At 35.2% G+C, this 24177-nt stretch overlaps 1 protein-coding gene across 2 annotated transcripts; it reads left to right on the top strand.

Annotated features, from left to right (window-relative positions):
- Positions 1–1023: 1023 nt before the first annotated feature.
- LOC116166037 lies at positions 1024–5655 on the top strand. 2 transcript variants are annotated; one of them, XM_031480859.1, is made up of 8 exons: positions 1024–1418; positions 3802–4003; positions 4402–4527; positions 4582–4716; positions 4870–4911; positions 4969–5177; positions 5227–5386; positions 5438–5655. In XM_031480859.1, exons 2-8 carry the CDS (start codon positions 3802–3804, stop codon positions 5566–5568), a joined length of 1005 nt encoding a protein of 334 aa, XP_031336719.1. In that variant the 5' UTR covers positions 1024–1418; the 3' UTR covers positions 5569–5655. The 2 variants fall into 2 exon arrangements, with proteins under 2 accessions (XP_031336719.1, XP_031336720.1); XM_031480860.1 differs by having other exon boundaries at positions 1027–1418; positions 3802–3981.
- The last annotated feature ends 18522 nt before the right edge of the window (positions 5656–24177 follow it).

Raw genomic sequence — 24177 nt, 5'->3', positions numbered from 1 at the left:
AAACAGACAGACACCACGAAGGAAAATCAGTCACTTTTGTGTACCTAATTAGGTCGTCTTTTGTGTTACCCTTTCGTTTAGCATGGTAACGATTTTCTGTCGAACGACGTAGTAGGTGAAAACCTTATTTCAAGTCGGTTGCGTATAGCAATTGCGGTTGGGAAGGTGCCTTCAAAATTAAGACGAAATGAATTATTAGAATTTTAGTTGGCGGTATAGGCGTAAAACATTCTGGTAATTATCCCATAATATTGGAGTATATTTCGCCTTGGGCATTTAAAAAAGGCAGGTGTACCTGCTGTACCTGGTGCACCTGTCGCTTAGTTACAACCTTAGACTACAAAACGTATTTTACGTTTTTGCACGAAATACACACTCCCAAATCTATTGGCTTTATAAATGTGAGTAATTAATGTGGCCTATCGATTTTTACGAAGGCGTGTTGTAGTTAAAAATGGGAAGTGTAACTTTGTAGTATTTATTTATCTATCACCATCTGCCCCTTTTGTTTCTTTTTCGAATCACTATGAATAACGGAATAGTCTAAATAAAATTAATCAAAAGCCTCTAAGGCACCTCTCCTTATAATTTAAAAAGACCACACACGCTACACAAAACTTCGTGTCTCTCTTCGTCTCTTGTGAACTGTCCGACCGTAACAAAAGGAAAGCTCTTGTCCGTCGGTCCATCTGAGTAAGTGACAAGTCTAAATTTGATCAAAAACTATAGTTATCACCACTTTGTTGGCAAAGCGGCAAAACTCGTCTATTTATCATCTATCAAAATTGAGTAATTTGTGACGTTATTTTCTTTACCGTGTAATCTTTGCTTTGGTTTACATTTGAATTACTACCCAATAAACAGACATATAAAACATACATAACAAATATGTAAGATTAAGATAAAAACTTATATATTTAGTTTTTTATGTATCATATATATCAGAACTACTATGTTATTTAGGAGTTCATTAATTTTTATATATATTATATATAAAAAAACTATATGTAGCCCATATATCAAAAAAGAGTTGTATGAATTACAGCAATACTAAATATATTAACATTACATAACAAATTTATGTATTTAATATATACATATGAGTATATGATATACTTAATGAATAATGTCACCAAAAAAATGTACATTTTATGTCAGATATCTGCTACCCACCATGTACTGTATGTTTTGCTACATCCGATATACATAAAATTAACTGAAGAGGCGACAGCCAGCTCAGCACTAGCGCAAGCGCACGCTGCTTGATTACCGTTATACAGTGATTAGTGATAATTTACGTCTTTTTTTTATTATTAAATACAATATTCATTATTGAATCTGATTAGGTACTATTGTATTTATAAATTTTGTGCTGTGTTAGTCTACCGACGTGAAGAACTGAAGATATAGTATTAGAGGTTAGTATAATTTTATTCTTCACATGCTAATTTTTCCTAACCTTAAATATACCATAATTTCTGAGCGGGAATTGTTTGTTCCTTGTGTAGGTATAAATAAACCTGTGTAAATGCTTATTTTAGTTACTTGAATGATGAATAACGAGCGTAAAATTAAAGATTTTAGTGAGTTGACTACCCGACAACAAAGACGAAGAGTGCTTTCCCATTTACATTTACATCATCGTTCGGTTCATGCATCACAGCTTTCTTCTACAGATATTGTTCACAGCACCCAAGAAACTACGCAGGAACCTATACCGTCAACATCAAAAGCTGTAACAATTGACGAGCATAGTGAAATATTTGATAGTACATTGTCATCGTCTACTTTATCTACAGCTGATGCTAGTATAAAATCCTCAGATATATCTGTTTACCATCCCGTTTCATCACATAAAATTGTATCTAATTTTGAAAGTGACCTCCGTGCTTTAATTATAAAACATCATGTATCGCATCAATTCGTAAATGATTTATTACCCCTGCTACGTGATAATGGGCATAATTCTTTACCAAGGGACGTTCGCACGTTCATGAAAACACCCGTTAATACATCAAGTATCGTGAACAGTTGTGCAGGTGGACATTATATTCATTTTGGTTTCGAGAAGATGTTACATCACTCTTTAGTACATTATAATTATACATCTCCAGTTGTCAGCATTAACTTTAACATCGATGGACTACCTATATCGAAGAGTTCAAATTCACAATTGTGGCCAATTCAAGGTGCGATTTGTATAAAGGACACATACACAGAACCATTTATTGTAGGTTTGTTTTATGGTGCCAAGAAACCATCAGATGCAAATGAATACTTGAAACCTTTTTGTGATGAGGCCAAGGGACTTTTAATGAATGGAATTTATGTAAATAATAATCATATATCCATTAAGATAAATGCTATCATATGTGATGCTCCTGCCAGAGCATTTATAGCAGGAATTAAAAGTCACACTGGATACTTTGGATGTTCCAAGTGTACTACGGAAGGAACTTTTACTGACAATAGAGTCATATTTCCCCAATTAAATGCAACTCTGCGTTCAGATGTCTCATTTTTACAGAAAATTCAGGAAGAACATCATAAATCGGATACTATACTACATCACAGTTTAAATATTGGCATGGTAACTCAACTTCCACTTGATTACATGCACCTTGTGTGTCTGGGAGTTGTCAAAAGGATGCTCCAGTTTTGGATAAATGGAAAAAAAGATTTACGTTTAGGAGATACTTCTAAGGAAATTTTAAATAAGAAATATATGTCGTACAGGCAGTTAATACCTTGCGAATTTAGTCGAATGCCTAGAAGTGTATCTGAAATTGATCGCTGGAAGGCCACAGAATTGCGTTTTTTTTTAATGTATGGTGGTGTAATTGCCTTGAAAGATATACTGAGTGAACAATATTATGAACATTTTTTATGTTTAAGTGTGGCTATTCGTATTTTGTGTAACAGTGAATTAATCAAACAATATTTAGAGTACGCTGAGAAACTTTTGTTGCACTTTGTAAAAAAATATTCTGGTTTATATGGTGAACGTTATATGTCCTATAACGTTCATAACCTTATTCACGTTTGTAATGATGTCAAGATATTTGGTGCCCTCGATAATTATAGTGCATTTAAATTTGAAAATTATATGTGCGAGATCAAAAAAAACCTCAAAACTGGTTCTAATCCTTTACAACAAATATTTAATCGGATTATGGAGAAGAATAATCAAATAAGTTTAGTTCACAATGTGGAACCTATTGTTTATCCCAAAATTGTGGAAAAAAATGGACAAATTCACTCACTGCAATTTAAATCTTTTAAATTAACTAACCGACAACCAAATAACTGTTGTTTGTTAAATGATGGCCATGTAGCATTAATTACTAATTTTTTTCTCTTAAATTCTCATATCTATGCTTCAATTCATATGTATTTATCCAAGAAAGACTTTTTCAAAGTTCCATGTGCATCCTCACATTTAAATATATATGAGCTTTCTTCAGACAAAGGTGCAATAGATATTACGGAAATACCAGTAACAATGATTGCACAGAAATGCATTATTTTAAAGACCAATTCAGATAAGGATGTAATGCTAACACTACTGCATGTAGATTAACAACGGCAATTGGAGAGATTAATTTTTCGTTTTTCTTGCTAGTTATTATTTTCTTTTTATAATATAAATTTTAGTTAAAAACACTGATTCCACTGAAAGCTTAATATTTAGCATATATGCAACTAGTAGTTTAAGGAATTTTCAAATCGATGAACATGAACATTAATAATTCATTAGTGAAATTTTTGATGAACTGAAAATTAAGTAACATTGACGTTTAGATGCAGGACAAGTCGTATGCGGTGGTTGCCTTTCTGGATGAAGAGGACAGCTACTCGGAAATCCCGTCATTTTGGCTGTCCCACAATAACACTAAGTGTTGGTGGCCAAAGAGTAAAACACCTTCAAATTTTATAAAACGTGGAGCAAAACCCGACCCCGCAAAATGGAGTTTATGCAGTGTAAGAGTTGAAGGAACTTTTTGTAAGTTTTTTTCTTGGTTTCTAGTTAGTGAATTGTAATGAATTTTACTGCATTGTGTAGGTACGAAAAATGGTGGCTTTAAATTACTGATTTTGCTTGTACCATGATTTGTACATCTGTGTTAATCATCACTTCAAAGGGGGTTGCGGAATAAGAATGGTTAATTGGCCCCCGTCGAGTTAGAATCTATCGACCTGATAATATCGAAGGAAAATCACATTTTTTCTTAGTATAGAGAATTCTTAAGAAAATAAGAAGTTGCAGATATCTTTCTTTTGTTTTGAGATCCCCTTCGATATTATCGGCTCGATAGAATCAAACTCGACGGGGGCCAATTGACCATTCTTATCCTGCTACGTCCTTTAATTTACGAACTACTCATATAAACTTTGTTTTAGCGACTTTAGAAGAAGCCAGAAAAAGGGCTGAAAATGAAGATTATACCTCTTCGGAGGAAGTCCAACGCAACAGGAAGAAAAATCCAAAATATGTGGATTCCCAACTAGCTATTACAAGTGATGAAGGTAAATTAAATATTCCTTTCATCAAACATATGTCTAATGCCAATTTAATGATAGAATATTCAACAAGTCGAAGTGGAACACCGCCACCACAAATGTGTGAAGAAGTTTTAGTCTATGCTTCACCTTCAACATCACCCATTAATCTAGAACAAATGCCAGTTATAATTGCAGATAACATCGTCGAGTCTGGTAAAATATATTCCTTTATACTTCACGGCAAACCTAGAATTATTTTAAATATATGAAGTTGCCTAATATATGCACGTTTATAATGTCTTTAAAATATTTGTACTTAATTTTGGAACACTGTATGCTATGGCTTTTACGAATCTGCTTTTATAGGTACCGTACAAGCTGCCACTAATTCGTACGGTTATACGTTAGGTAAGCATTTATTTTATTTTTTTCTTATGGTAATTATATGTTTGTATTTTTTTCTAGATAAAATATATGAACTACTTGTAAGTACGAACTTATATGTAAAAGGTATATCAGCACGACTAGAGAAAATGGAAAATTCAAGAAAAATTGAGAGTGTCAATAATCATGATGCACTGAAAGATTTAAGAAAAATGTTGCCCTTAAGCAGCACAGATGATATAAATCAATTTGAAATATTTCTTGGGGATGATGAACAAAAGAAAATTTTTGTAAGTATATTTAGGTATAAAAGTGTTCTGCAAATTTAAATTATTTCAGACAAATTTTATATCCTCTATAGGAGGTAGGAATGTGAAAGATAATATTCACAGATGTTTGAAATCAATATTCTCTAATGAAGCTGCTACCAAATGTTCGTGGCTAGGCCAACGAGGCAATTTTCGCGTTTGTGATCTATCTTCAATAACTGTCCTAAAAGGTACTATTGTTTTTGTTGAGATGTTTATAAATGATGTACATTATTTTGCAGATCAGATCCAAGTCAACTATAATATAACATTAAAAGAGTTTGAAGTCATTGGTAGCGAATGGTTCCGTTTGTCAAAATTAAGGTTAAAACCAGATAAACGCAACCCTGATTCTTCTAATGTCGTCAACTAGTATTGTAATCTATTATATAATATAAAATATACATTTTGTTCAATATATTGTATTTAAGTAAAAATGAATATATCGTATTTACATAAATTTCTATATGTTTATTTAGTACAAATATTTACATCATATATATATATATATATATATATATATATAAACTGATGTATATTTACATAAAAAAATTTACATTATATATATAATACTGATGTATATTTACATCAAGAAATTTACATAAAATATACAGATTTGGTATTTAGAAAATTGCTGACATTTTGATATGAAATATCTCTTATTCATCTCCCAATATTACATAATTCTAACAAGCTTGTACATAATTTATACATACATTTTATATAATTATGTTTGTTGGGTATGTGGAATCCCTCTCGAATAACATTATGCGAACTCTTACCTTTATATAGCAATCCTTACGCCATCTAGGTGTTCACATTATAACCCGATCCTTTATTTGCGATATAGTTTTCTTTTAAAAAAGCTTTTGTCTAGTTTTCTGTTGATTGGCGCGGTTATTCTTCTCCCACTCACTGTCGACGCGCGCAGTCCTTGTTGAAGAACTCGATTCGATCTTGACTTGTATTTGAGCTACACGCTACACTTACTTGACATATTCGTCTACCTTTATTGGGATTAATTAGTGGTGTTGTACTAAGATTAGTGAAGTTTTCTCTTATCATCTTACTTCCAATTTCGCTGATGACGCATTGCTGCGGATTTATCTTACAAGTTTAAGGCCGTTTTGCGGTATGTTATCTATGACGCATTATCTTTTTATTTTAAATACTTAAGTACTCTCTAAGTTTTCTTACTTATTATTTTGGTTTTACCAATTGCTTCCTGACTGTACATTGATATTTTGACGTGGAAACGCGAATACCCGATTTTCCATATGGTGCAATAGAATTCCATTGAAGTTTCGACGCCATTACAATCAAAAACGCTCTACAGTCTACATATTTCTACCTTACCGACTGAAGAATTGACGGAAGAATCACCGNAATTACTATGTGGAATCCCTCTCGAATAACATTATGCGAACTCTTACCTTTATATAGCAATCCTTATGCCATCTAGGTGTTCACATTATAACCCGATCCTTTATTTGCGATATAGTTTTCTTTTAAAAAGCTTTTGTCTAGTGTTCTGTTGATTGGCGCGATTATTCTTCTCCCACTCACTGTCGACGCGCGCAGTCCTTGTTGAAGAACTCGATTCGATCTTGACTTGTATTTGAGCTACACGCCATTACACTTACTTGACATATTTGTCTACCTTTTTTGGGATTATTAGAAGTTTTCTCTTCATCTTACTTCCAATTTCGCTGATGACGCATTGCTGCGGATTTATCTTACAAGTTTAAGGCCGTTTTGCGGTATGTTATCTATGACGCATTATCTTTTTATTTTAAATACTTAAGTACTCTCTAAGTTTTCTTACTTATTATTTTGGTTTTACCAATTGCTTCCTGACTGTACATTGATATTTTGACGTGGAAACGCGAATACCCGATTTTCCATATGGTGCAATAGAATTCCATTGAAGTTTCGACGCCATTACAATCAAAAACGCTCTACAGTCTACATATTTCTACCTTACCGACTGAAGAATTGACGGAAGAATCACCGCCATTTCATGTGAAACCGATATTTGAACTGCTGACCCAATTTTATGAAGTTCGTTGACCTACGATTCATTCTTCCGAAACGCAAGTACGTAATTAACGAGACGTGTGGAGTTGGTACTGTGTAAATTTTTTAATTAACGTTATGTATTTTACTTTGAAGAACTTGCTCGTGTAATTTCTTTTGAATTGATAAGATTGCTTTGTCATTGAAGATAGATTCAGTTATTTTATTTGTACATTTTATAGTATTTTTCTCTTAAAACTTCATGTCATTTTTTTATATCTCATACCGATTGTGAAAACCAACCCTTAGTCGAACCAAATTTTGTTTTGTTGTAAAGTCATTTGAATTTTTGATTCTTTTTAGTATTGATTGCAATTCTACGTACAAGAATAACCATTCGTGTCTTACGTTAACCATTGCTTATGCGATATATTGTGCAACGCGAATCACTACCCTTCTTATATTTTTTTGTTTTTGTGTCTGACTGTTTCAGATTTGCAGTTTCGCGTCCTCTGAGCTCGGAAGGTTGCGACCGGAGTTCAAGGTAAATTTAGTTATTTTCGTCGTTTTTCCCTTTTAACGTTTGATTACATTTTGGTTGTTGATACTAACGAGTTGTGATTATTACTTTGTTTGAAAGTCACTTAATGATTATAGCTCCGTTGTTTCTGCGGAAGCCCTTTTGGATAAATATTTTCCCAGGCTACGTGTTGGCTTCTCATTTGTTTTATTAGAGATTATGTTAAATTCCCAGTTTGATATACTAGATCGATATATTACAGTGTCAGATTTGTGATATTTTGAGATCTTTGTTATTAAACTACCCGCATTTATACATCAAATACTGTTTGTTTTCCCCATAATTGTGTATTCCTTTGAGTTTAGTAAGACGAGAACAAGGATCTCTTGGTCTGCCTTGTTCATCCCCTTTAGTATTCCTCTCTCTCTAAATTCATCAAAGACTAAGTGGCGCCTATCCGGATTACTTTTACTGTTTCCTTCCCTTTTTGGTTTATTTGTGTGTGTATAGAAGAACCCCATTTCCACCCCGACCCACCTCTACTTTGCCTGAGCTTACCGTGTGCTTATCTAAGGTAATTTTGTCACGTTGGCCCAAAGTGAACGTAACAACTTACTACCTACTACTGCCTACATTGTAGTGTATTGCTCGGTGTATTTTATGGTATAGTAGTGTCGATAATGCCACAGTCAAAGATTTTGTATTGCATACAGGTTTTCTTTGGAAACTTTAGTTTTAGTTTAAAAAAAAATGCGCTATTATGGCCACTTTGTCCGCCCGTCCGTTCCTACGGCCCTACGGCTGTCACTATCAGATCTTTATCTTAAGAACTATTTTGCCGTACTTTTTCCCCAGGTAGTTCGTTTTGATGTAGTAAGTACTGATAATAATTATATATATATATATATATATATATATATATATATATAATTCCACTGATTTGATTGATGAATTTGTAAAAAACCAATTACTGACAAAATTGAACTCGACAAGTACAAGCTATCTATTATCGACCACACAAAGGATCTCCCTAGAAATGAGGTAAAAAGAAAATTGCGCCATAATTAACAGTAGTTCGTTTTACACCGAATGCCACAAATGGCGCAAAGCAAAACATCCATTTTGCGTTAGTACAGAGCTATCTTACCCCATATGAACTAAATGTTTGATCTGATTATGGCTTAAATTTGATTCTTGTCTTTTAAACGTTGTTACTCATGTATATTAAGCTTCTAATCAGGATCATGTATGAACTTATATAATTGAATGTTTTATTCACATGTAAATCGTAATAATGATGTCCGTGCCCCCAGGGCATTTGAATATTAAATAATATGCCTTTGTCGAAATTAGATATTATTCTGAATATAAACATAATAATTTAATACAAAAATAAAGCACGGCGAAAAAGGAATAAATAACAAGTTTATTTCATTTATTTAATGACCCACTTTCACGAAGGTTTACGAAAATAATAAGCGAATTTAAGGGTTTTGAGCTAATCGTCTTGGTTTGGTTTTGGTGGGTTGCAGAAATACAAAAACAAATACGTGAAGACTTTGTAAATCAGCTACCCCTGTGGACTGCTGTTCTTGTCAAATCTTTTAATTGCCAACAGCAACAGTAGAAAGTAATTTAACGAATTGAAGGTAAATAAAAATAAGAGAGCAGATAAGTCGATAAGTTTTCAGCGAAGCAGCTTCCCGTGGAAGATGATGTAGAATTGCAGAAACTAAACAAGACGACTTTTAGAAAAAACCAAAATAGTAATGGGGCCTGCAAAGAAGGCAGACGAATGCAAAAAGTCAACAGCTAGTCAAAATCGCGATAGTAATGTTCGATATATGTGAAAGCATCACGGATAGAGCGAGCGAGGAAAATTGGAGAGGAGTAGAGACTGTGAATAACGGAAGTATCTCAAACATTTTCCGGAGTTGGATGCAGACATTACCAATAATGAACTACACCATCCAAAAGAAGGGGTTCTAGGAAATGGAAATTTATCGGGTACTGTGCAATTAGAAGAACGTTTTTGGGGTGAAAAGGAACACGATGAAAGGGTAAAAAATGAGGTCGGAAGTGAAAAACCGCGATTTCTCATAGCGCGACCACACATATTACAACACAACGTTGGTCCTATCACCAGGCACGTTGGTTACTTGACGATCATGTGCTATGGGTTTCAGTTAGTTTTGGTGGGAGTTTATATTTTTGGTTTTGGTTGCGCAGTCGTTTATGGGCTGCACCTACATCCCCCGTATTAATTATAATTCCTCTTAAACAAATAAAGTTGATAATGTCTCCAAAAATTTGAACAGTTGGCAGCAAACCCAAGTACTATAAGGTCGGTATGCGTAATCAAGTTATTAACACATAAATAATAACTGTCAATAAACACCATACATTTTGGAACATAACGGCGCCATTGTGGCGCATTGCGCGGTGAACGAATTCTCCAAATAAGCCAATTGTTAATGATGATCAACACTCTACAGTTGAATGTTCTAGACCCGGAGAAATATAAACTGAAGCACGTCCTACGCCATGATAATTTCAGTTTACAATCTAATTTTGAGGTTCAACACGACATAAATTTACTGCGAATTAAATATAAATAAATTCGTTTAACGTTTCGTCTTAAAAACCCTTCGGTGTACTAAGGGGTATGTTTTGAGTGAAGGGAAGTGCACACCGCAAGTTCTAAGGGAAAATTCCAAATATAAGAATGTGAATGATTAAGTTTCAACTGTATGTGACCTCAAATCCTCGTATTGAGTTTCAGAATTATGATTTCCAATATTGATGAGTTTAGGGGTTTGAGTCGTGGTCTTTTGGTTCCGACACCCGATTTTACAGTGAAATAACATTACCGCCTGATTAATGACCACGTTCACATGGCGCGTTTTTCATTTAAAAAGACCAATTTATTTTTTAGAGACAAACTGTTTAGTAGCAAGTGAAAATAAAATCGAGACACGCGCAGGTTCCTTCGTGTTTGTGGCGCGCTGGTGCAACGTCCGTATATGCAAATCAGAATGCAACGGAATTCGGAACCGCTAATTATCTTTTGCCGATTTTAAGATTGTGGAGAGCATCGGTGAGTAGAACTTCGGGAACAGTACAGTAGTAGTGTTCTTTTTCATACGGGATAGTGAAAGGAGTTATGCAAAGTGCACTAAACCGCAATGTGTTGCAGAAAACAGGTAAAATGTTAGCAGCTCGAGCTCTCCCTTACAAATCGCCCTCCGCACGGGTCTCTATTGATTTTCGCGCGACAACTTGGCAAGGGTTTCCTCGGGTTTCCACCACAGGGCTTGTAATACATTAGGATAGTGCACCTACGAAGATTCCGGCGAAAAAAGACACAAGGTGTAAAGCTTATTTGAAGTATAGTTTAAACTTAAGCAGTTTGATGAAATTTTGAGGGTTGTCGATGTGTCTATACTGGTAGTCCATATAACTTCCACTTCGTCGCTATTAACAAATTGCTAGATGGCTGTGAGCTGTTAATTTATTGAAAATGTGCTCATTTTAAACCAGTGACTCGTTTAGGAATACAAACGATATTCCTGCAGTGTTGTCACAGGTACTTAAAATACTTCGCGTTGAAGACTGCTTTAATAGCATAATAAGAGGGGTAGAAACGTCGTTTTAGGGAGAAAATAGTTTCACAAAAGTACCAAAGCTCAATTCTATCATCATCATCATTCTATCAATTCTATTTTCCGTGTTTACTTACTGTTTTGCTACATGCATCGCACATTTAAAATAAACATAAGTTCTTAAATAATTCTTTAAAGATCCTTAAAAAGACTCATAAAAAGCGCAGTTCTTAAAGATTCTCGGTGACTCTCAGATGCTGTAGGATTCGCCTTTCAAGAACACAATAAAAGCCTCTCGCAAACGTTCAGCGACTCTTAAAGACTCTGAAAGATAAAGCTCTTAGATTCTTGACACAAAGACTAGCATAAAAGGCTTATAAAAGCATTCTAAAGACATAACTCATAAAAGGCATCCCAAGAAAAGTCCCTGTTTCAAAAATCCTGAAAACCATTTAAAAGCTCTCAATCACTTCAGTATGCCCTTGAAACTATTAGAGACTCTTTTTTTCCTCGAGGTTTTCAAACCCTTAAACCTGCTAAATTCCATTGCAGGTTCAAATAGTAAATACTGTTAGAGACTATTACAAACTCTCAAAATCCCTAGACTCTGATATGGTCTCTGCAGGAGTGTAACTTTTGCGGTGCCGCAAATATTATTGTTTCCTTGATTGACTAAGTTCAAATGTCACTATTAACCTATAAATGCGCATGAAAATACACACCTTCGCCGTCTTTATATCGAAAAGAGACTTTTCCAAAAGTAGGACCTTAGTGCTGGGTCTATGACCGATATATCTGGCCTTTTGATGGTAGGGGAAGAGGAAAACATGGAGAAAGCAATGTAGAAATTTATGGAAGGAGTAAAATGAAGGGAGGAAAGAGTGGAAGAAGTAAGAGAAGTTAAATACCTAGGGTACCAACGGGAACTAAGACATGAGACTGGTGTGGGGAGAGAGGAAATTCAAAAACGATTTTAGAATAAGGTACAATGGCGAGAGGGGTGCTTATATACGGAACGGAGATATGGGGGGTAGAAGGAATGGGATGAGTTTGAAGGTATATAAAGAAAGTATTATAAATTCGGGTCTAAACGGAAAGGACATCCAATTGCATATCAAAAGAGGAAACACAAATGTAGAAGCTAAAGATAGTATCGGGACCCAGGGTGGTAAGATTCGAGGAAAGGAATGAAAGAGTGGAAAGGATGGAAGAGGACATGAATATACAAATACAGCTAAGGAGAAAGAAACTTGATGGACGAAATACCTGAGAGAAGGTAGAAAAATATCAAAATAATAACGAGTTTTAGATGCGGAAACGAGGGTATAGGGAAGGACAAGTGAAGAGAGGAAGACGAAAGGAAATGCATCATTTGTGAAGAGATCGAGCACATGGTATGAGAATGTAAGAATGTGGCAGGAGTGAAATACTGGAATATAAACGAAGAGGAGAAAAGTGATTGAGGGAAAAAACGCATAAAGTTATTTTTTGTAGTTTGTAAAAAGTTTTTTGCCAAGTGGTGTTTAATAAAGATTGATTGATGGTCGCATTTCGGTTCCAGTAATCCGATATAATTTTTTTATGTAGAAAAGCGTAGAGAACTGTCTACGATTTTTCGCCAAAATTGGCTCACCTCTAGGCGAACAGAAATGCATAAAAATTCCGTTGGTGAAAGTCAAGCAATTATTTTTCTTAATCCAGACGCATTTCGGTTCAAGTTTTTTTTTAGTTCACATTTTCAAACATTCGTAGGGGTGATTTTGGAAAATTCAAAAAAATTCGAAAAATAGAAATTCTTAGATAATGTTGAAAATGTAATGTTTTTTAATCACGCCCGTTTTAGAAAAATCATTGCAGTTCAGTAAATGTTTAAGGGTGCGACAGACTTCAAAAAAACTTAATTTGTCCATCTATAATTATCTGAGAACTAGTAAAATGAAAAAATTTCGGAAAAAATCACCCATCTTAAGAAATCGTAAGTAATTGTTTAAATGAAAGACATGAATACATTCGGTGTAGATTTTTCAGTACGTAACGTAGAAGATATGCTTAGAAAACAAAGAGCACCTCTGCGGAAATTCTTTTAAAGTGAATCATCCGATTGCAACAGCAAATAGAAGAAGGTGTAGTGAACATTCATACGCAACACAATAGTCAACCTTCGACAAATTTGCGGTATGACTTTCTATCGTTTTAATTATTATTTACGACATCGCAAGTAGTCTTCGTAAAGCGATTGCCAATTTAATTATTAATTTCGAATCGGTTATACTCAAGGCTAAATTGAAACGCCGAACCAATTCATTGCCTAATTATCAGTGTAACTGAATCTGTAAGTGAAATACCAAATCTATCAAGGTTCCCATTTAATCAAGATTAAATAATTACACAATAAATATTCAAATCAAAAGTTTAGTTTCATTTGTACCATTGAGTAATTAAATCCTTCACGTACGTGTACGTTCACTTCGAGGTTTAAACTTTTGAAAATAAGGAATGAAATTCTCTCTTCAGTGAATTTGGCACATGAATCACCCTTCCGTTATAGAAAATATATAAATTTTACTAAATTGGACAATTTTGACGTCTTCTGCTCAAAATAGATGCGATGCATGCAAACGTTTTCTCGACGAAACTGGTGGATCTCTTCGTAAACTCACATAGATGGGCGTACCTACCCACTTTCAGGCGAGGAAGTGAAAACTTCTGCTCTTCCACTTAACCTATATTCATGTGATAAATTTAAAACAATCGTAGCTGTAGGAGCAGATAGTGTGTACATTCAATAAACAAATAAATGCACAGAGTGAGTGCAACGGCCGAATTCCATTGGGTTTTACATCAAAAAGGGGGTTTTCGCTGATGAAAGCTTATGGGTTCCAGATCAAAAGCTGTCAATTACGTTGTTGCTCAAAATCGATGAAAATCGTTATTTCTGTGCCAATTTGGTTGGGGAAAAAGCTAAATGGACGTTGATGGTTGATCCAGACGCCTGAATTAACGACGGGTGAATTTTGTTAGGTAATCAAATTTTCTTCTCGAATTATTTAATTATTCTGGTGGGGTTTTTACGTGTAAAGACAAAATAAATTTAGCGTAAAATTTGGACACACGACGCTAAGGAGGGGCAAGAAACGGTTGCCACGTGTTCGGTAACTGGAGGAAAATAGTCAAATTTTGGAAAGTAGGAGAGTGACTTTAAATACTGAAGTTGGTGTTGGAAGGTGACCTTTTTGTCAATTTCGAGGCCGGGGTGCTGTTCGTTGAAAGTTTAGAAGGCACAAAGTTATTCTTCGTAATTTTGATCAAGTTAGTTGTTCGTCAAGTAAAGTTTATAACATTTCTTAAGAAATTTGTCGAGTTTAGAGTGAAAGTTTGAGAAGAATTTGCGTGTAAAAATTTCATCGTGAAGTTTTTCTGTAATGTTGCAGTAGTCGTCGTTTCATGCAGTTTGAAGTCGGGATTGGAATTTCTCATTGTTCCAGGATTCATATGTGTCCCGGAAAAATTTTAACAAGAGAGCTAGTTAGGTTTAAGGTGTTTTTTTGCGACCAACATATTTTTTACCTAAAAGAAGTCAAAATTGCTATTTAAGCACCAATTTTCTTGGGAAAGAAGATCAAACTCGATTGCTCGATGGTCAAGAAGCGATCCATGTGTATTTATGGCGAGCAAAATATTTTTACCCAAAACACGTCAAAATATTTATTTATGTACCGATTTTCTTGGGAATCAACTTCGTGTTTTTCCTATATGAAAGCTTATATGTATTCCAGATGTGTAACCATCAAAAACTGCGGGGTTCATCACTTTATTGCCCAAAATCGGTCTAAATCCTTATTTATTCACCTCGTTTCTATACGTGATAGGGAATTACTCAAAATTAAACGACTCTTTGCTACTGAGGGGAATACCATACCTCCGAGAGCAACATGTACCCTCATTCACAATACAAATTTATACCGTTATACTAAATCAGTAGAACCCATTATTAAACCCTCAAGCATACACCACCCGGAGGTTGGAGGAGTTTGCCAGCTAAAAGAAGGTTGTTTTATAAACTACATTTATCCTAGGATTTATCTCACTTTGATACGTGTTAGTCCACACGCTGGGGGAGGGTCTATAAGCTCGCCGCCTCATCTCATTTCTATACGTGATAGGTAATTACTCAAAATTAAACAACTCTCTTCTTTGCTGGGGGGTTTTCCATACCCCCACAGTGGTACATGCACCCTTATTCACAATAAAAATCTATACCGTTATAATGATAAACTACATTTGGAGCATTCAAGTTTATCTCAACTTGATACGGGTTAGTGAGGGGTGGGTCTCGATTTCGGGAGCCGCGCCGCTTCACTATGTTTCTATGTGTAATAGGTAAATTGCTCGGATAATGGCTCAAAATTAAACCACTCTCTTTTGTGCTGGGGGGGGGGAGGGTATGCCGTACAATTAAACTGTATTGCATACTAGTAATTCCTCGGAATACCCCACGAATTCCTCTGAATCCCCAATGAATTCCTTGCAATTTCTGATTTCCGTACAAAAGAATTTGCAATGCAACATAAGTGGACACACTGTATATTCATCAAGGGAAATCAATTAAAATTAAATATAGAATTTCTATCTCTGATGAACAGTTTAGAAGGTATAAAAAGATGTTTTACATTTAAAACGCGGGGTAAAAACTTTTTTTAGTGACTTTTTGAGAGCGGGTAGCGGTGGAAATTCGAAACAAGTAAAAAGCTTATCGCTTATCTTTATTAGTACCTCCCAAAATGCTATGGCTAAACTATTAAAAGCATCTATGGTTAAAATTTCAAAAGATATCTCAATAAATAAGAAAGTTGGAATTGCGCAATCTACGCATTCGTGAATGTTATATGTTTGACTTTACTAGAAGCATCTGGTTGAAATTTCATACTAGAAGCATCTATGGTTAAAATTTCAAAGAAACATCTTCATAAATAAGTAAGTTGGCACTGCGCAGAGTGCGCATGCGCACAGGTAATGTTTACAATATGAGATATGTTTGCCTTTAACAGCAAAGAGTATAATTTATTCTCGATTTATTTAGGCAAACAACAACATAGCATTTGCCGAACCAAAATCAAAGCCGGCGCGGCTTCTTCGCCATAATTCCACTATTCTCTTAGAATTTTCCATTGATTTCTTTAATTCCCCACCAATTGGCTATAAGGGCCATATAGCAATGAAAAGCAGGGATTGATTAATGTGATGAAAGTGTTAGAGAAGTGTGTGTTAGAGTCAAACATTTTATACCCGAAATATTTATACATTGACCTAGATTGTTCCGATAGTGATACTAATTAAGTAAATTGAAGTCTGATGTCAATGAGAGAAAGTACGACTGAGATACATTTTGAAATATTTTTCCAAGTCTGCAGGGGGCCTTTTTGGGAAAGAGCAAGTTCAGAAATGCAGTACAGTATTTGTATGGTGATTTGCCTATGCCAAAGAAAAAAATGTAGTCTTACGCGGACACGACTTCCCAAAAAGACGACCTTTTCAATAGGGGAGCAAAACGTTTATGCTTTGTTTAAAACGTGTTCGAGGTGCATGGACGCGTTTTCAAGGAAAACGAGAAAATGGGGAAGATGGTGGTTTTAGTACAGGGTCTACGAGTATTAAATGGTGTTACTTGGGAAGAAAAGAACTCGCTGATATTTTGTATGTCCTAAAGTTTGTACACTATGGATCATTGGCCGAACAATTCTGTCCATCTACCAAAAGATCATATGTCACATTCGCTTTATGAATTAAGTTGTAACTCCCAATTAAATATTCTGTGTCTTTGTTAATTAATGACGCACAAAACGGGGGAGTTCGGACTTACAATAAGGATGAAAACGTAGAAAGCCTAGCCTCGTGCCGGCTGCCGAACAACAACGTAAAAAGCACGAGGACCAGTCCGGAGGATAGGAAACCATCAGACAAAATGGCCATCGATTTCTTTGAACTAACCGGTCGAGCTGGTGCTGGTATAAAATGTAAAGTCTGCAACTTCACGAAACCCGTTTAATTATGTATTACTATTCCATAATCTACTACCCCTTTCTTCAATAATGTCACGGCAACGTTCCAGTTATTACAGTTTCCTGCCGTTCCCATATTAACGTCCGAAATGTTTTTGTAACGCTTTAGAGAAATAAACAACTTTATTAAGCGGTATTTTCGAACAAACATTGTGAATGTAAGAACATAAAATGGTTTATTATTCTTGACAGTTATACACCAATTAAATTGGAGAATTCGTTTGTATTAAATACCTACGTTTAGGACCCTTAGAAATAGAAAGCAGAGGCTCCATACATTTCCGCTACCTTTACAATCGCACTGGTTGCAGTTTGACTGCTCTATTCATAGAACTTTTCAAATTCTTCCGAATGGCTCATAAATATTTCAACTAACAATGGGTAACAAGGGTGTCATAGCTACGCCCGAATCTTGTTCGTTGCATCTGTCCCATTTGCGAGTAAATCATATCAGCCGGAGGTTACTTCATCAAGGAGCCTCTTTAATTAGAATTTTAAATACGCGCAAAAAGCCACAAGAAATTTCTGTTGCACATTTTTACTGAATTTGTGAAAGGCTGCCAAACGGAACGGTTCTAAAAATAGCCACGTCAATGGAAATGCATCCCTTAAGATACATGCTCAACTGCTAAGATACGTATTACTTTTTTGCCGGTGTTCTAGTGTTGTTCCGGTGAAACAATATATTGTTTTGTGCTCTTCAGTATTTTAACTATTTATTGTTGTCATGCTTCATTCCTTATTTGGGACAACAAAAACTACCTGAACTTAGTAACGAGGAAACCTGTCAAGTTGCAACAATGCGATTTCGATAGAACTTGCCGGACTGGTGAACGTTGTAGGAATGAATACTCCTTATTTTAAAAAATTACCCCCAAATCAAACCAAGATTTTTATTGGCGGAATGACGGGATTATTGGATTTTATAGTTTGACATTACTAATGCGTTTCAGGCAGTTACCCACATCATTGAGTACTACTTTTATTTTAGGACAAAAACTTATTGCTTATTTTAAAAGGTAAAATTAGGCTATATCGTATTTGTCAGCCCACTCCACGACCTTGGACATGATATTTGAGATATTTGTTGTTGTTGTTGATATTAACAATATCAATGATTGAAACAAATGCAATCGAGCACCTTGCATGACCAAAACAAAATAGGAAAAATTTGTTTATAATTTATTTAATTTAACTACTTCATTTAATTTAACTTCATTTGTAGAACCATTGCAATCGCTCCCTTAAAAAAATGGTGCCAAAACTGTGAATGGAATATGGATATTTTAAGAGGGTGGTTACCTCGCTTAGGAAGGTGAAATGAATGATTTAAGAGGGAGGTAAAATTCGGGACCACATTGAATATAAATATGACGTTTCGAGAGCGGTAGGTACAAATGTTTAGTTGAGACACATTTTATGTCTAACCTTAACGTTTTAACAAACATATAAATTTAAAACCAGTGACTATTTTTTATCGTTCGGTGTGCTCTGTTTTGCACGGGAGTAAAATCATCTCATCCGCCACGCTTCGAGTAATACCGTGCAAGCCGAAGGAGAGCTCGGAATAATTAAAACGCATTGGAAATATTTTAGCTGGCATACACAGATTTAATGACTACACATTGAAATTTTCAAAAACTTATTATCACTGTTTCCAGATAATCCTCATCTCGTCTTTTGCATTTAAATTAAGAATCCCAACCGCAGTCCGAAGCTCGAAATTATATACATTGTAGATCAGAAAGTATTATTTGTAATTCATTCAGTAAGGGTTGCTTTTTTCGACAGAAAATTTGATCTTACTAATAAAGTAAAAGCATTAATTGCAAATCAAGAATTTCGACCATGATTTCCTTAACCTCCCTCCCCAAAAATATGCGGGAAGTCGATAACGAAAGATTGTCGCACTTCAAAAATGTAGGGTAAATAAGGACAAAGTGTACCTACTGTATATATAATCGTATGAATATTTACACTTCTAATTCAATCTTGCCAGGACAACCTTAATTTTACGAGGCTTTAAGCTGTTTTAACCATTCTAGTGCTTCAGGAGAAATGTGCTTCAAAACCGGGATTACACTTTGAATTTGGACATTCCTCAACTAGATGTTTCTTAAGGATCTCCGCCTCGATCTCCGCAGAAGCAGGATTGTGTTCTGGGTTCCATTTGTGTAGCATATAATTGCATATTCCAGGTCCTGTTCTTATACGATTTAATTTGACCCATATTTTTCTTGGAAGATCAAGCCCTGCAACTTCATTAGACGGTTCTTTGATTAAATTTTGATTAAAAATTGTGTTATTATGCTGTATCCAAAAAGTTTTCCAACGTTCTTTAATGGAATATACATTTGAATGTATGTAGTCTTCTTTCCATAACGGGCTTCGTGATTTTAATCGATAAAAAGGTAAATTCAGATCTAAATTTATGGGGAAATCCCTATATGGTTGAAAACTGTTTTTATTAATATAACATTTGTCGTCTTATAACGGCCTTCATAAAATAATCAATATCCCCCACTTTTTGGCTTTGGTCCTGAAAGTGCACTTGTTCGTTCTGCACTTTTTTTTACCAATTTCCAAGCACGCGCAGTCTGTTTTGTTACCAGGTCGAGCAACACTGAATCTATATCATTCTTTCATTTTTCTTGGAAGTAAATTTCTACCTTCAAAACGATCTTCCTAAAGTCCAACGCGACATTTTGTTCAATATAAATGTTACTGTAGGCCGTGGCAACCAAGGCGTTAATACAGCCCGGGTTAGAAAGTGCGTATAGAATGTTTGGTGGTCTCTTAAAAAAAAAAATGTTTTAAATTAAATGTTAAACTTCTGGGGACCAGAATACCAGTACAGTGGGGACAAGATACCCAAAAAAAAATTGTTCAAAATGAGAAAGGGCATAAATGTGTAACATTTCAAAGTCCTATGTTTACTTTGATTTTTTGAGGTTTTTATTTTTTAACTAAAAATTGACGTTTCATCTTGTTTTTCTCTGAAATTTTATGGAATGTGTGGTTTTGTCAGTATCAGTGGAAATTTTGTAATTTCAGTTATCCAGAGCTATAATTTGTTTAGGGAGGTTCCATTTGAAATTAAAAAAAATGACACTTGGCGAAGGTCAACAAAAAATTTAATTTTTTCGATAAAGTACCTAAACAAAATTATGTGACAGTGGAAGAGGTCTTAGCCTATGTCTCAATCCAACACCTAACCGCCGGCCGGCGCGATTTATTTTCTCTAAAAAAAGTTCGAAAAACTGTCAATTTTTTTGAGGAAAAAAGCAAAATCGTTCAAGTTACGGGTATAACATGTTCCATCAAAAATTAAATACTTTTTAAGTACTTTCAGAAACTACAATAAAATATGGTGTATTCCATTGCAAAAAACGCAAGTTTAATACGTCACTGGAATACAGCACGCCCCCCAGAAAAAGGAAAATTCGACCCTTTCCCTACAATCATCACTCGTACACTCATATAAATCAACTTTTCGTATACTGGAAGGTATTCCATACCCCTCGGACTCCCAGTGCTATCTACTCTCTCAAAATGTAGGATTATGTTCTATGGAGGGTGGATAAATTTTCTTTTCTGAAAGATATTTCATACAGAGTTTTCAGGACTGAAAGGTTTAGGGGAGATTGTAACATCGGGGGAGTGGAAAGGAAAATTCAATTACCCTTTCTCTACAATCATCATTATCACCATGAGATCATACATATACTCATAAGCTTTTCGTATACTGGGGGGTATTCGATAACCCCCAGATCCCCCGATGCTACATGCCGTCTCAAAATGTATGATTAAATTTTCAATGTAGTAGGTTCAATTTTCTTTCCTGAGAATTTCATACAGAGTTTTAAGGCCTGCAAGTTTGAGAGGAGATGTAGTACGGGAAGGTCTAGGGGGTAGTAAAACAAAAATTCCATGGTCCTTTCATATAAATCAATTTTTCGTATACTGGGGGGTATTCGAGCTACCTCTTCTCGAATTTTCTTTTCTGAGTTTAGTTTTAGAGTTTTAAGGGCTAAAAGTTTTAGGGGAGATGTAGCACCAAGGGGTCTGGGGGTTTTTAGAAACATAGCGACGGTAATTGTCTACAATTTTGCCCTTTTTATGGTAAAGGAATTGAATGCGAGAGATCTTAGATGCTACACCCTGTATGAACTTGAAAGTGATCAACATATGTGCCATTTATTTCTCAACAAAATTGACGCGTAAATGACAATTTTGACCCATTTTGGGTAACGATATGATGCCAACGTTTTGAAAAAAAAAACGTCGATCCAGTAAATGCCTTTATAGCTGTGAGGGACTTCAAATTTCATTAAAATTGGCCCCACCGATTTTGAGATTGTAGTTTTTAAAGTAAGCGAACCAGCATTTTACTCCGATAGGAATTAAGTAGGAGCAATTGTTCTATAGTCGTCGTCGAACTGGAGTAATTTAAAAATATCGTGGTTAGAGAAGTCTTTCTTTTCCAACCCTTGGTGATACCCAGTGCGAGAGGGTGAGGCGTGATAGAGTTTATGTTGACCTGAGCACGACAGGTAGTTAATTACGGCTCTCTTGGAGGGGTTAATACAACAATTTTCTGTCAGTCAGTTTTCTCCACTAACAAAACTGTTAGCTACCCCTTCGTGAACTGACGTTGCACTAACAATAATTAACAATTTAAAAACGTGGTCACTCGCGATCGATGCGCATTTTCACCGCAAAGAATTAGTAATAACTCGGGAAGGAAGTGACTAATCAAAAAATCTTTCTGGTCTCGGGGCTGTACTGCACCGTATAGGAAAGAAACCACAACTAAAAGCTTAAACTGCAGGACTGGTAGTGGTACAGACCAACAAAGTGCGGACAATGGCGTTAAAAAGGAACACTTATCAATTGGGGCGAGGGGATAATTTCGCCAACCCCGCTCACTGATTTTTTTTAGTATCTCGGAAAATAACACTAACAAAAAATCTTAAGAGTCTTCTGTACCCACTGCACCCAATGTAAATTTCCATAAGAGCGCCCCCCATAAAAACTCGTTGTTTTTCAAAAAAAATTTTTTTTAAAGAACTATTGTATAAATTGAGACCTTTATCTACAAACAAAATGTTCGGACTATTTTTTTTAAAAAGTGTATAGCAACTGAATATCGATTGTTTAAAGATTAGCTGTTTTGCGCCGATTATTGCGCTAATCTGTTTCATTTTGAGTGCATTTCCACAATAAAAAAAATGCGCTATTGTGGCCACTTTGTCCGTCCGTCCGCTCGTTTTGAGACGCTACTAGTTTTTTATCTTAAGAGCTATTGTTCTACTTTTTTCGCTATTTGGTTCGTTATGGTGTCGAGTCTTGCACCAAGGAAGGAATTTTTTCTGTTCCGCTCACAAAAAAAGTTATTGTAAAAAAAACAAAAAACCGTTTTTTACATGTTCCGTAATTTTACACTTTTGCCGTTTATTAACGATCCTAGAGATCGTTTATAATTTTGCATTGCTGTCTCTCGTCTGCCTGTTAGTCTGTCCGTCTGTTCTTTTGTCTGTCTGTCCCTCTATCTGTCCGTGTGAACCGAGGTGTGAACGATAACTTTGTTTAGAAATGTCCGTTAGTTATTAACTGAATTCAATATGGACATACCTTTAGCCATATAATACGCAATGCCAAAAGTTGAGTCGAATCGATTCAAAATTCATAGTGCCCTTTTCGCATCTCGACCATTTATAAACCGAATTGCAAACTTTTTTAATTACAAAAGTATTTAAAAGAAATTTGATACATAGCCACTTGGAATAAAAGCAAATTTAACGCCAGTTTCAGAATTTGGTTTTGCGCTTGCGCAGTGCCAACTTTTTTAGTTATGGAAGCATTTAAATGAAATTTGATACATAGCCACTTGGAACAAAGGAAAATCTAACGTTTAGGTTTGCGCATGCGCAGTTCCAATTTTCTTATTTAGAAAAGCATTGAAATGAAACTCTTCTTATAAATTGAAGTAACACGTCAAAAATTAATTGCACATGTGCAACCTATCTTTCATATTTGTGACCGCATTTTTCCAATTTTAACAAAAGTTGCATCTTACAAATAGGAAATGAATGCAAGTGGAAATGCGCTTTATGTAAATCGTTTACGATTACTTTTTAACTTGTTTTACTCGCGATCAAGACGATTTATGGAAAAAGTAAACCGACAGTTTTTTAGATAAGTTCCTTCTAAACATTACCTCAAAAAATGAAATCATATTTTTTGTAAATAAAGTCTGTATCTTGGCGGGCGGTAAATCAACAATTTCAGTGTAACAAGTGGCGCCGCTGCTCAGTGTCGGCTGGAATTAACTAAGGACCAAGACAGGTGTTGACAAAGCAAAAATATCATCTTGTCTCTTGCAACTATAATCGTCTACATACTATAATGTAAAAAATTTGCGCTTGGGTAAAGAAGACTCTTAAGTGGATGGCTAAATAACCAAAATTAGTTTCAAATGGACCTTTCTAAATAAGTGGAGCAACAGGAGATCATTTTCCACGATGGTGGTGCTTTCGATTTGGAAATCTGAATATTTGTTTTTCTAATCATCCCTACAATCGAAATATCTTACTTTTTGCTTTGCTTTTTAGCGCATTTCCACAAAAATAAAAAAAAAAATGCGCTATTGTGGCCACTTTGTCCGTCCGTCCGCTAACTTTGCGACGCTACTAGTTTTTTATCTTAAGAGCTATTGTTCTACTTTTTTCGCTATTTGGTTCGTTATGGTGTCGAGTCTGTACCAAGGAAGGAATTTTTTCTGT

This window comes from Photinus pyralis, unplaced genomic scaffold (genome assembly GCF_008802855.1).
Source record: "Photinus pyralis isolate 1611_PpyrPB1 unplaced genomic scaffold, Ppyr1.3 Ppyr1.4_LG3a, whole genome shotgun sequence".
Taxonomy (NCBI): domain Eukaryota; kingdom Metazoa; phylum Arthropoda; class Insecta; order Coleoptera; family Lampyridae; genus Photinus; species Photinus pyralis.
This window is presented reverse-complemented; position numbering and strand designations above follow the sequence as displayed.